This window comes from Lepidochelys kempii, chromosome 7, assembly GCF_965140285.1.
Source record: "Lepidochelys kempii isolate rLepKem1 chromosome 7, rLepKem1.hap1, whole genome shotgun sequence".
NCBI lineage: Eukaryota > Metazoa > Chordata > Testudines > Cheloniidae > Lepidochelys > Lepidochelys kempii.
In genome coordinates, this window is record NC_136386.1 from 91612570 (window position 1) to 91626976 (window position 14407).

The window sequence follows — 14407 nt, forward strand, 5'->3', positions numbered from 1 at the left end:
TTATAGTAAATAAATTTGTATATCCACTTTCCATTGCTGAAGTGATGAAGCAATTATTCTGCACTGCCCATCTTGAGCAGTGCAAGACAGTATATTCCTGAGGTACAGTGCTGAGAGCTTGGGGGGTGGGATTTGGCTTTGGTGCCTTTCTCCAGATGATTCATGAGTGGCTCTGGGAGCATTCATGCAACCTAGCTGGGTGTGTGGGGCTCCACATGCTGTTGTGCTAAGTGACCACAGCACCTGGAAGGGCTTGCTGCTGGTCACTAGTAAGGCATTGTGAGAGACAGCCCTGTCTGGAGAGAGTTAAGGGAGCACAGCGGTCCCATAGTCCCAGGCTGCACCCCGGAGATCCTGTCACAGACAGTTAAAAGAATTCTCACACTTCAGAGTGCCTTTTAGTCACTAGTCATGAATGCAAGGTGCTTGTGGAAGAGATGGGGTATGAAACCATAGAGCAGGTAAGTGGAGTAAAATGTCTTCCAGATTGCTTTGCCAGCACACATGGAATTCTTGCACTCTACTCTAATCAGACTCTCCCAAGGAAAGACTGACAGTTCTGAGACTTGTGCAAATCGCCACCAGAGAGATGAATGAGATCACTTGTTTAAGTTACGCATCTTCCTGTGTGGAGGTAGTACACTCCACCTTTTGCATGCGGCACTTACCAAATGTATTAGGAGAGAGATTGTAGTGGATAAGCCTCCCTCCTTGGGCAAGTAAGAAAATAAAAGGTGCTGTGACCTGAGCTGTCCTTCGGCGTTTGATAGTTAATGCCATGGTCTTATTTTCCCCCTTTAAGTATTATCAATATAATTTCCCACTTTTGGTCTACATCTGCTAATTGGCTTACAATGACCATCCCCTCTAATCACTGAATGCTCATGCCAAAGGGCATATGTGGAGAACAAGGGAAATATCTCTATTGATATAGAATTTGATATACCTGCTTGATTCTGTCTGACTAAACAGTGAATTAAAAGGCATGGTTAGGAAGAGCAAGCAAGAAGCAAAACAATAGTTAGAAGATCTCTCGGAGTAAACAACTTCTTGGGAATAATGGGTGGGCAACCAAGTGGGAAAGGTTCTTTTCAGGCACCAACAAAAAGTTGTATTATCAGTGCCAGAGTCTAGAGATCAAAAGGACCATGAACAGTTAATTCTGAGGGAGGAGCTGTTGGAGCTTAGATGCTGCTAGTGAGAGAGACAGGCAGAGAATGCAGTAGGGCAGACTGTCTCTGCCTGAGGCGAAGGATGGGGTTGTGGGTAGGAGGGAGAGAATCTGGGTTAAGTGGAACCTTCGTAAACTTGTAAGGAAAGGATAAAGTGTAGATAAGACCAGATGTGTAATAGCTTTTGTTGTCTTAACCCATTTATCAGACTGTTGTGCATCTTTGGATGGATAAAGCTATATAAACATGTTTGAGTTGCTTTAATCAGTCACTGGTCATAGTCTACTGCATGGAAGTTTCTTGCAGGTGCCAAATACAAATGAACCTGTTGGGTTAACACAGTTGGAAACAAGGGGCGCAGCAACCCAGATAGTCAGTCCAACCAAGGTTGAACTCTGGGCTTCTACCCTTGAGAGAAGTGAAGCCTGTTGCCTGAGGGGTGCACTTGAGGGACTACAAAGGCGTTTAAGGTGCAGCTTGCCTTGTAACTATGATGGCATATGAGGGGGAATGACCCCTACTTCCTTTTTACTGCCTGAAGAGAAAGATGAGTTCTAATTTCTTCACCAATGTCTTGCTTTCTAAGAGCGTACAGGGCCTTGATATAGCTCTTGTATTTTGATTACAGGGACAGAAGCTGATCTTGGTATTCTGCCAAGAACTATGGATATGTTGTTTAAAAGCATTCATGGCAAATTGTATCCAGATATGGATTTCAAACCCCTTCGATGTAGAGATTATATCAGACTGACTAAAGAACAAGTGAGAGAAGAAATTGCTGTTAAAAATTCAATACTTCGTCTAATGAAAGAGGTATGTCAGAATTTTTTGTATAGCGCACAGTATGTGTATACACACTTTTTTAAAAAAAGTGACTTACTGAGTTTGTAAGGTTGATCTTATTTCCATGAAAGTAAGGCAAGGCAGTAGTCAAACATGTGGTTAAATGTTTGGAGATGGAAACTTGTAGAAATGAAAAGGAAGACTTCTGGGATAGGAAGATGGGATTTAGGTAAACCAGAGTAAAGTATAAGGAGTAGATTGAAATAGGTTTTCTGATGGAGCTTCATCTAATGATTCCTACCTTTGCTGCTGTTCTGCCCTGGAGTATAGTGAAGCAGCACTGTATTCTTGGGTTGTGGTAAGAAAAAAAAAAATAGTTATCTGGAATGCTGAAGTTTCAGAGTGGCCTATTCTTCTGTTAACATAAACATCAAATACCTGAGTGCCTTGAAATGTAAATGGCATCTATCATGATATAGAAGCAAAATGTGTAAAGTGCATGGAGCATCACAAATAAAAATGAAGAGGAGATGGGAAGTTGGGACTACTCGGAGGGGGTTGCCCTTTCTTTATAAAGGCAGATTGGAAAATTAACCCAAATAAATTCCAGGCTGTCTCTGGATATTCCAGTGGTGGCACTTTTGGTGAGGTGGAGCACATCTATTGTGTGATCTTTAACCTGAGTTAAAAGCAAAGTTTTCCAAAGGGAGGAAAGATGGCAGTAAAATCTCTTAAACGTGATTACAAACTTGGGTAAAGAGAGCACAGAAAATAATCCAAGATGTTTAAACTGAAACATTGATTAGGAGATTACAGGCAAGAATCTTAAGTTAAAACAAAGTTCCAACATATGGATTCTCAGAAGCTTCTTTTGGTTACACGATTCTAATAGTACAAGGCTGCTACTCTGTTTTGGACCGCTCTTTGATGGAGAGTAGTTGTCAATTTACATAGTGGCAGGCAGACTGGAGCTTCAACAACACTGCATTGACCATTATGGCTACAGTTATCACCACATGCTGGGACCAAAGGATTTACAGTGTCAGCATTGATTGCTTTTTTTTTCCTGATCCTGACTGATACCCTGACCAAACCAGATAAGGGGAAAAAAGAAGAATCAAACAATGATCCAGCTTCTATAAGTGTGTCCTAAGCTGTGTAGAACCTGCACAGATACAAAATTTGTATCCGCATCTGATCCACAAACATGTTCTGCAGATATCCACAGATTTCAGGGCTATAAAGATGTGAATGAAAGGTTCCTGTTCCCTCCATAACCCTTCTTATCTTAGGAGGCAAAAAGATCCACAAGAATTTGGTTTAGCCCAGGCAGGGCAAATCTAACCTTGCATCCTCTGCTATGACCAGCTTGGCAAACCAACAAGCAGTACCGTTTTGGTGCAGAGTTTTTTTTCTCCTGATGACAGCAATAAGTTAAAACTTAGCCAGATGTCTTTCCAAAGCCAGAAAAGTAAAATCAGGAATGGCTAACTGAACTGTTTGCTGTAAGTTGCAGTTTAATTCCTGAATCCACAGATGCTGCATTACCGTCCCACCCCCTTCCACTTCAGTGTGCCTTTCCCTTATGAGACTGGATTAGATTTTTAACATGACCTAAAACTGACTTCCTCAGCTGTGATATTTGAGACTGTCAAGCAAGCGTTTTCACCTTGAAACTATTCCTCCCTCAGTCCCTTGGATGGTATCTTCTGAGGACTAGCAATTAAGGAAACTTGACGCAAATGTGTGGGTAGGGAGGAAGATTTGTTTCCTCCACTAGGCTTCTGGGTTGACTAGTATGGTGTCTGTCTATGGATACGAAACAGTTTGGCTCTGGCAGTGGATTTAATTTCCCAGGTTTAATTAAACAACTTTTTTTCCACCCTATGTATGATTATTGAGCCTTAACAAATCAGATATTGCTGCACATTTCACGAAGTTCCTGTGTAATAGCAGAGTAGAGGGAGATGTAAAATTACATCTATTAATAAAAATTCTCTGGAGTGTAGTAATTACATTTGGAGACAGTATTTAAGTGTAGATCTCTAAACTGAGACAGTTTATACAATACATACAGAGTAAGTGGGAAAATCTACATAATTTTAAACAAAATCTACTGCTTCGGAGCTGTTACTGAGAGGACAGGCACTCTCAAGATACCAGGTAAATTTTATAATAGGTGCTGACTGAAATATAGGCACTTAACAGATTATAAAAGATGTCAGAAAAGTACATGTATGTTTTTGAATCTGAGTGGGGGAGCTGCTCATAGTATAGAGGAAAGTACCAGACACCGGTTGGAGGAGAGAAAATAGAATAGACTGGGGAGAGATGGCTTGTAACCCATGCTTAGTGGTTGAAATCATGGCCCCACTGAAGTCAGTGGAAAAACTCCCATTTATGTCAGTGGGGCCAGGATTTTGCCCTGTGTGTATAAAGTTAAAAATCCTCTTTGCAGTTTTAGTGATATAACCACGTGGCTTTTGTGGCTGTTGCATGAATCTGTTGATGAGATCTCAGCTTATCATGGGCACAGTTTCCATATAAAGAATCTCACTTTTAATCGATGTTGTTTTCTTTTGAAGGTACACTGTACTTGCATTTATAGTTCTTGGTGGATGAATTCCATTTCTGCTATTTGCAGCCGTACTATGTGTGTTACCTTTACAAAACTGGATATTGGAAGTATACATAAACTTAAAAGTATTAGCAGTAGGAATTCCTCTTCCTATGATTTACAAGTATAAGTTTAGCAAAAAATGGTACCCCATAGTCTTCAGAATCTTAAATTTTTTATTTCAGCTTGAAACAGACTTTAGCATTGTCTCTTAACGCATATGTGGTGATTACAATCATTTAGCTAAGCTCTTCAAGTGTGTATTTTAGTTTTGTTGCTGTTCCAAGCTTGTTAGTTTGACATGCAGCCCATCGGAAATTTGGAGATGTAGTTCTCTAGTTTTGTGACATTAACAGCCGCTGGAAACTTTGTGTGGCCAGTAAACTTATGTTGGCATATCGTTGCTACAGTTGACTAGCCTTTAGTGGAGCAGTAGTACTATGTTACAAAATTGATGGATTTAAATACCTAATATTATACCGACCATGACATAAGGACAGTGCATTTTAAAATTAATCTTTGTTCCTTCTTTTGTCCTTGGTTTTTATAGGTAGACTCTCAAAACAGCATAAACAATCACAGCAAAACTTCAGAATCATTTGAAGGTATGTTCTATATTAAAACCACTTAATTCCTCCCCCCCACACCTTCTTTTTTTAAGAAGCTGAGGGCCATTCTCTAGGTCAGTGATTCACTTCGAGCCCAGATTTCTAGTAGTTGAAAGTGTTTGTCATTTGACAGCAATTGGGCTGTATATAGTTTCTTGTGGATGGGTCTCATGACACAAACTACCCCAATCGGTAGACTTGGCAGAGAGGCCAAAGATAAAGTTGGTATGAAGATTGCAGTACTCATCTAGGTCTGAATTAAGGCAGACTGCAGAGTAGGATGTGGCTGTGGCAGGGGGAACTTGCCCTGCTGGTGAGGGTGGTATTTCTAGTGCTATCATCCTGGCAACTTTTATGAGCACTTAGAATAAATCTATTTAATTATAACTATTGGGAGGAATCCAAAATGGGCCCCATAGATATGTCAAATATTCTCAGTTTTTTTTAAAAGGGAAGATTTAAAAGTAGCATTAAACTGACAAGTATGCTCTAAAGAGAGTTCAAATATGTAATAAAACTTGTTTAAAACTTGGTTTTAAACCAATTATTGCTACTGAATAAGAGCAGATGAGCTTCAGTGATTCTCATGATAATGTAACGTAGGGGGTAGAGATTCCCAGTTGACCAAAAAATGTTATTTGCTTATTGATCACAAAAGCTTCTTACTATTGTAAAGTCTGATCTGAATCAAAGTTCATATTTTGTGATATCTAATTTGTCATTGTGCTGAGATATGATGATTAACTTTTAACTCAAGTTATATTGCTTTAAAGGCTTCATTTGAGCAGAGCATTTGTGTAACTGAATAAATGTTTTGGCAGACTTGGAAGAACCCTTAAAAGAACCTGAACAACCTAACATGAGCATGGAAAGCTACATGAAATTTTCTGTTTGGGTTTCCTTTTGTGAGATTTACAATGAGTGCATTTATGACTTATTGCTCCCAGTGTCAAATGACAAGAAAAGAAGGGTGCTCCGTCTTGCTCAAGACGTCAAAGGCTGCTCTTATGTAAAAGGTAACTGAAATACCACTTATTATGCTGGTTATGATAACTTGTTTGAATTTCAGGTGTATTCATCCTGGTGCTAGTACTGAAGAATGTGAACTAGCTTTGTAGTAGGATAGGAATGTCTTTACCTTGTGTATTAAGCATGAGTAATCGGTTCTGAAAAAAGCAATGTTTCCCAGTTTTCACTCCCCCAAATTTAAATGCTCGTGTATGTGTACATCTATACATGCACTTTATTAGGAGGTCTTCCACAATGTTCCCCTAATTTCCAGAGTACACTTCTTAGGGTCCTGTATCCCATTCCCTAATTTTCCTTGTAGAAAATTATTTTCCCCAAGTCCTATTTTTTCCTAATACCATGAATGTTGGAAACCCAAAACTGAAGAAAGTTGTTTGGAATTCTTTTGTTAAAAACAAAAGACTCTATGTAAACCCAGAGACAATCCTGTTTTTTGATAAGTATAGGAAGAGTCTCTTGCCATGATATATTTCTCTCTCTCTCTCTCTCGTGAAAGCTCAGCCTCACGATTTTGGTAGGCTTCCCTCAAGAAGGAAGCTATGTCTTCATATTTCTCAGGCTACACTGGTCACAACTAGGATGAATTATTCATGGAAATTCTACAAGGACTGTCTTGCTTGCTTCCACCCCAGTTTTGAGTTTTGAGACCTTATACTGGCAAATAGACCTAACCAGGTCCAGTTTAGAAGGCCCAATAAGGCTTTATTTGTGGGTATTAGGTGTGGTGGTGGTGTGAGCTTTTTGTCATCCCCTTTGCAGAGTATAGATTCAGCCCCTAACAGTATGTCTATACTGCAATTAAAATCCCATGTGTAGTCCATATCAGCTGACGCAGGCTAAGAGTCAGTTTCACTGCAGTGTAAATGTTTGTGCTTGGGCTGGATCTATGGCTCTAGGTCCCTGCGAGGTAGGAGGGTCTGCCCAAATGTCTACATTGCAGTTAAATAGCCTCTTAGCCCAAGCCCTCTGAGCCTAAGTTGGCTGGCCTGTGCCAGCTGCAGGTATCTCATTGCAGTGTAGACTTACCCTAAAAAGTCAGTTAAACTGGTGTACATACCGCTTAGATACTTCCTATCTACTGAGATTCTAAACATGCATTTTATACAGGATCAGAAAGAAAGTCTTACAGCCATGTCTTAGTACATATCATTACACTGAGGACTACATAACCTCAAGAATACAAGGTTGCATAAATTAAACAAAAAACAAAATTTGATCTAACCTTCGATTTTTATTTATTTATTTATTTATTTATTTATTTGTCACAGTTCAGCATTACTTTGAGAGCTGTCTCTGGCTAATTTTATTGTATTTTTTTCCATGTTTTTAGTTAACAAAAGTTACCATCTTAATATTGCTTGAAGTTGCCTTGTGGTGATTTCAGGTACAAACATTGTTGCGTTTATCAATATGGTTTTCATTATTTTGTAGACTCAAAGTACTGATCAATGGCTTTTTTTCGGTAAGATTGATTCCATTGATCGCAAAGTGTCAAGTGTAATTGTATTTCTGCTTTAGCATGCCCTCATGGCAGTCTAAATGACAGTAGTATTCTAGTGCTAATCAAGATATATGTATTAAATAATGTGTGGCCCATTAAAGATGAAATCTTGTTGTTTCCTCTCAAGATCTGCAGTGGATTCAGATTTCTGATTCAAAAGAAGCTTTTAAACTTCTGAAGCTCGGGTTGAAGCACCAGAGTATTGCTTGCACAAAACTGAATACTTACTCCAGTAGAAGGTGAGAGAACCGTTATTGGTATTGTTCAATATAGGGTAGTAGAACACAAAAACCATGCTGGCCACTTTTTAAAATCTCTGTGGCGCTTGCGTTGTGGGGAGAGTCCAGACTTTTAGGTTCTGGATTTGACCTACTTTAATGGTGAACAAAAACTGCAATTTTTGCTCAGATCTTGCAATAAGATTGACCTACATAAGAATTAAACACCTTTTGCTGAAATGCCTTCCTTGAAGGTAAGACATTTAGCTGTTAAGTTTGTTTGCCTTTATATTCCAGTCTCATTTGGGGTTTGAAAAGTCCTCAGGCTTCTAATAATCAAGAAAGTGTTTGGGTATGGGGGGATAGTCTACTACTTCGCCTGTTTGAGCAATTAAAAAAAGACATTTTGGTCTCAAGCATATATTCTCATAAACACACATTCAGGATGTTAAGGTAAATTTTCATGTCAAAGTATATCTTCAATCATGAATCTCTCCTCACACAGGCATTATGGAGACTAACGTATTTTGAATTTTAGTAGTGTTGAAATTAGACCAGTTTTTAAAAACTTGTATTCATATCTTTTAGTCACAGCATATTCACTGTTAAAATGTTAAAGATTGAAGATTCTGAAGCACCTAATGTAACACGAGTCAGTGAGTAAGTGATTGTGTTTATTTCAAAGCTAACGCTAATTTTGCTGGCTTCAAAACACCTGAAAAGCAAAATAACTATTAATCTGTATTTTCAGATTGGCGCTCTGTGATCTTGCTGGCTCAGAAAGATGTACTAAGACGCGCAATGAAGGTGATAGATTGAAAGAGAGTGGAAATATTAACACTTCTCTACTGATTCTAGGCAAATGCATCAATGCACTTAAGAACAGTCAACAGTCAAAGTAGGTGCTACTATAACTGTTAAATTTTTGTGCCTTTATAGAATAGCTAAAGGTACCTTTCTATAGCATGTAGCACAAATGTTAACTGTAGTTGTGGTAGAAAAAGCAGTTTGATAAATTTCCTAGACTCTTCAGCCCAAATGTGCAAAACTTCTGGGAAGTCTGATAAACACACTGAGTAGTTTTTGGAAAATGCACCAGTTAATACACTTTTCAGACATTTTGCTGTTCATTCTGATTATTCAAATTCCTACATATTTTGAAACTTGTTTAGTCTTCCATGACAAGTGACTGATTTATTTGTAAACCAAGCTTTGGGGCAGGAAACCCCTGCATTCTCCCCCAGCTGTACACTTGTCTGTAAAGCATGCATCATCTGCTGGTGCTTGGATATTGGATGTCAGGACCAGCATTAAGGTACAGACCAGGCTTGTGAAGCACCAGAGGTTCTCAGCAGGGAAGGTGGATTTGGGGGAGGAATGCATCTAGCAGTAAGTCAAATTCTAAGTATAGAAAGGAGTTTTCAAACTTGGGACAGTGCAGAAAGCAGCTGTCCTTGATCAACTGTGGCTATAATTAATGGATATCTCTGGACACCATATCACATCGCAATGGTTTTACCTCAATCCATTACTCTTTTTCTAAAGGGCTAGCATAAAGCCTGTGTACCACTTAAGTGCCTCATACGCCCTCAAACTAGGGAGTAAGTGGAGCATAGGCCTCATGCTGGGTCTGCACAGGGTGACATTAAACTAGGAAGACACCATCAATTAGAAATTTAGCAAATTTTTTAAAAATGACAGACAAAGCTTTAGATGATACACCTACTCCTCAGCATCCTGCACTCTTGTGATTCTATAATTTCACTCTTCTTTCTCTGCACGCTAACCCCCATTACTGTGTGAGATCCACACAACCATACTACACAGGAGAAACAATGAAACTAAATACAAAGTGCTGTCAAGTACATGTAGCGAACCAAGTGTCTTTCTCTAATTTTACAGTAATGTGAGAGCTACTAAAAATACCTGTATGAGTAGTACCTTTAGCAGTGTGATTGTTTACTATCATTCTAACAGTTTTTTAATGCTTAAATTTCGAAGACCTAATGTGGTCTGTTTTTTATGGTTAAAGAATCCAGGAATTGCAGATTGAAATGTTATGACTGAGGCTCTTTTTCCCTACTGAACTAGAATGTATCTAACTCTGGTATTTATTTTTTAGGCTGCAGCTGCACATACCATTTCGGGAAAGTAAACTAACTCACTTCCTTCAAGGCTTTTTCAGTGGAAAAGGGAAGGTATATATGATAGTAAACATCAGTCAGTGTGCTGCTGCATATGACGAAACCCTCAATGTGCTAAAGTTCTCCGCAATTGCCCAAAAAGTAAGTGCACTATAACTTTGAAGATTTTTAAAATAAAACTACAAAGTTACATTATGGAGATAATTTAGCAGTTCCATATCTGTACAATTTAGACTTGCATGTAAAGTCTCTAAAATCCCTATCATACTTCAGGTTTCAGAGTAACAGCCGTGTTAGTCTGTATTCGCAAAAAGAAAAGGAGTACTTGTGGCACCTTAGAGACTACCAATTTATTTGCGCATAACCTTTCGTGCATCCGATGAAGTGAGCTGTAGCTCACAAAAGCTTATGCTCAAATAAATTGGCTAGTCTCTAAGGTGCCACAAGTACTCCGTATCATACTTCAGTGATTTTTGAATTTTGTCTCTAAATTTGTCTCCTCATGATCAAATTAAATGTTCTATAATATTTCCTGATTGAAATACTTCATAGTTTTGGGAAGGAAACATTTAAAAAATGAGTCTTTACAAAAAGCTGTTGTGATTATAATGCTCTCTTGGGCTCTGCCAGCTAGAAAACCATAATCCCTAGAAATTCCAAACTTCACACATATGGCTCATTTTACCTCTGACCTGCTACAGATATTTTTAAACATTCATATATTTAATGCAAGCGTCTCACCCTGTTCTCTTATTGATTATAAGCTATTTGTTCTCAGCGAGCATGTGGTGAGAAGTACATCAGTGTGTGTTTGTTTTTTTTTTCCTTCCTCCTTTAATTTCTCCAATCTCTGGGGGGAGTTGCTTACTCTCCAGCACTAACTGCAGTCTGAATCTGCAAAAGGGACAAGCTGCCTTTAGCTCCTGAGACAGTCTTCCACAGTTCTTGCCAAAATAATGTATCGGCAGTTCTTCTATGTCAAAGGAATTAGCAACCCCATTCCTGAGGTGGTTTCGTCCCTCTAGCTAATTTCCAGTGCTTCATTCCAGGAGAGTTCAGGGTCTCAAAACAGTGCAATTTCTGCATGACTCCTGCTCTTCTCTGCACTTCAAAAGTACTCCTGTTTTGTAGCGTGGCAGAAAATTTCAGGTGCAGTAACTGCAAGTGGGCATTGCCAACAGAATGAAGTACAGACCCCAGTTGCATGCTAAGTGATAGCCATGGCTGCAGGCTACCTCCATAAGTGCTTAGTATTCTCTAAACCAGTGCCTAACAAATAATTGACAACCTCTTTCCCTCAACAGATTTGTGTTCTAGACACTTCTTATGCTCCCCAACAGCAGCCATTTGTCCAGAAGTCTGCAAGAGAAGTGTCTCTCATAAATAATGCTGACCCTAAAATGCAGGGAGCAAGAAAAAGAGCCACTATACTTTGGGACAGGAGCCTGGAAGATGTGATAGAAGATGATGATGATGATGATTTAACTGTGGATAACAATGAGACACATGAGGAGCATGATATGGCAAAAGAGATGCCAAATGAGGAGGAGGAGGAACATGACATGGCAAAAGAGATGCCAAATGAGGAGGAGGAAAATAAAGTAATTATTGGAAAAGAAGTATATCAGGTATGTACCTGGGATGCTTTCAGAGTCAATACAATATAACTTTTGATGGGTACGGTTCATCCTTCCGATAATGTATTTGGGGGGGACTGAAGCATGCTGCCTGGTGCGGAAAGATGTGTAAAAATGGCTTTTTAAGTTCGGATTTGGTCATGATTTAGTTTGGTTGCACCCATTACTGAAAGTCAATGTAAATAGACCTCTTCTCAATGTACCATATGTACAGCATGGGCAAGCTGTGGACTTCAGTAATACAAAAAATCCTTTATGCCTATATTCTATGCCTGCAAGATCTCTGGCAGCAAACTTTCTTCTATGCTTCAGCATGCTTATCAATTTAATGTGGGACAGAACTAGATTTGGAAACCACTCTTGCTTTGGGTTGTATTCTGCTGTGCTATATTCTCCAACTAATGCTCCTTGAGAAACAATGTCCATTTTAGAAATATACTGTTTAAAACTGTAGATTTTAACCTTGTTTTGAACAGATAAAATTCCGATCTTTCTTAGAAAAACTTTTTCTAACAGTTGATATAATTCATTGTAATGTTCTTTGGATTCTTGAACATGCTTGTTCTGTGTACATATGTATACAATATTGATGGTTTGCACTGGTACAGCAATTTACCAACATGTAATCTATCTACCAGTCCTCCTGGTTTTTTTTTTTTTGATAATGGTAGCAGAATTGGACACAACGGTTGCTCACATTTCAAAAAAAAAAAAAAATCTGAACCAATATTCTCATCTTTTGAAGAACCTTTTATTCTTGGAGCAGTGATTACAAAATCTTTCTGTAAACATTCCTTTATAAAAACATTAAAAGGCTATTTGTGATCATTGTAGAGACTACTAAATATAATAGAACACTTGAAAAGCAAGCTGATCAATGAGAGAAAAGATAAGTTACTCCTGGAATTAAAAATTCGTGAAGAAGTCACACAAGAATTTACTCAGTATTTTGCTCAACGGGAAACAGATTTCAGGTAAGTTAACTGATGCTTAGGTTTCTTTATAGTCTTCTAGTTGTAGGTAGTTTACACTGTTGTGGAACTCAGTCTTTTAACCTTAACCTATAGATGGTAAATATTTGTATCTTTTTTACAGTTGTAGGTAAAATGAAATAATAACGTAAAAGCCAAATACTTAGTGTTGGAAGTTTAACATACCTGCCCCTCCCCCACACCTCCACCCTGTGCAGACACTTATTCCAGTGTCTAATATAAGTGACTCTTTAGCTTAAACCCCTTCTCAAACATGTCAAACTGAAAAAGTTACTCCTTTTAACTGGAGTAAATGCTTATACAAGCATAGCCCACTGTGTATCTGTTCATAGTCATACCTCTACTTATAACAAACTTTCCTGTATATACAAGGCTTCATTTAAAAAAAAAAAACAAAAAAACTAAACAGCCTTCTGTTTCATGAGGTCAATTTTGTTTGCTTTTTCACTATACCGAATGGATGGATTTGGTCAAATTTAAGTTGAGTTCTTCTCCCCCTCACCTCCCTTAGAAATTACATTGGTTAAGATTCTTTGTAAAAGAAAGAAGACTTACAAATTCTTTTTGACTGCTCTGGTCTTTCCCCTCAGTTTTCTTACTCTGAAGTCCTTTTACCTTCCAAAGCTAGTTCAAACCCCATACCCAAGTTGTCATTAACCACTTACCGTGAAAGCAACATGTATTGTATATAAACTTCACATTAAACAAAAATAAAAAACCCAGAGTTCTGTATTGACTGACTTAAATCACTGAAAGACGAGAACACTGAAAGACAAATGACAATTCTGAAGTCCCAACATCTCTCAAGCTACCAAGGCAAAAAATCAATGCCCTCTTGTTGGGAAGATGATGCATATGTTTTCAGTGGCTTTAGCCATAGAGTTCTAGCTACAGTTGCCTGTTGCACTGTCTACTAAAATTACAGGAAGAAAACCTGTTGCAAATGTACTCTAGTTGATGATGGTCCAATATAAATGCTTTCCAGAACAATAAAATGTTTCAATTCTAGAAGTCTTGAACTAAGTAATAAGACTTTGACGTGATTTGGGATAGACTTTGGACATCTGTAAATTCCAATCCCTGTATCAACTGCAGATATGTTCCGTGCAAGAGGAGGACATAAGAGCGCACTACCATGCTATAAGTAGTTTTGGTATGTGAGGCTCAAAAGCTACTTGGAATGGAATGGAATTGAATGGAAATCCTGATGAAACATATACACAAACTTAGTGTACAGCTTACCTTTAGTAAGATGCACAATTCAGACAACCTTGTGAAATCCTTGATCTGTAGAAATATTTTTCATAATTTTTAGTTACTGAACTCTTTCTGAAGACAAGGCTAATATACACTCGTGAAGTTTGTTAGAAAGAGCAGCTGTAACTTAAAATTAACTCAGTTCACAAAATGAACAAGCATGGGAGAATACCCAGGTTCTAACAGTCGGTGTCAGAGACGCACTATTATTCTTTTGTTCGTTTAAAAAAAAAAAAAGTAATTTCTAGCGTTAGAACTCTTTGAATACAGGCAATGTCTTTCTCATGAACGAGAGTTGCTGGAAAAAGCTTCTGAACAACGCTTGGAAATCTACAAGGATTTGGTAAATGAATGTGCCAAAAACCTGGATGAAGAACAGGAGATAAAGGATTCCCATTGTAATGAAAGAGCTGCAATGCTGGTAATTTCCCCCCTACATATTGCTGAAG

The 14407-nt window shown here is 38.4% G+C and overlaps 1 protein-coding gene across 2 annotated transcripts in view; it reads left to right on the forward strand.

The window, feature by feature from the left end:
• KIF20B (kinesin family member 20B) overlaps positions 1-14407 on the forward strand; it is a 73712-nt gene that overhangs the window by 13075 nt on the left and 46230 nt on the right. Inside the window, exons 6-15 of one of the 2 annotated variants that reach the window (XM_073353810.2) lie at positions 1801-1985; positions 5123-5177; positions 6002-6196; positions 7838-7949; positions 8517-8588; positions 8680-8826; positions 10051-10213; positions 11377-11700; positions 12544-12683; positions 14229-14379. In XM_073353810.2, the coding sequence (XP_073209911.1) occupies positions 1801-1985; positions 5123-5177; positions 6002-6196; positions 7838-7949; positions 8517-8588; positions 8680-8826; positions 10051-10213; positions 11377-11700; positions 12544-12683; positions 14229-14379 (1544 nt within the window). The remainder of the gene's footprint in view (positions 1-1800; positions 1986-5122; positions 5178-6001; positions 6197-7837; positions 7950-8516; positions 8589-8679; positions 8827-10050; positions 10214-11376; positions 11701-12543; positions 12684-14228; positions 14380-14407) is intronic. The other variant, XM_073353811.2, reaches the window with a different exon arrangement.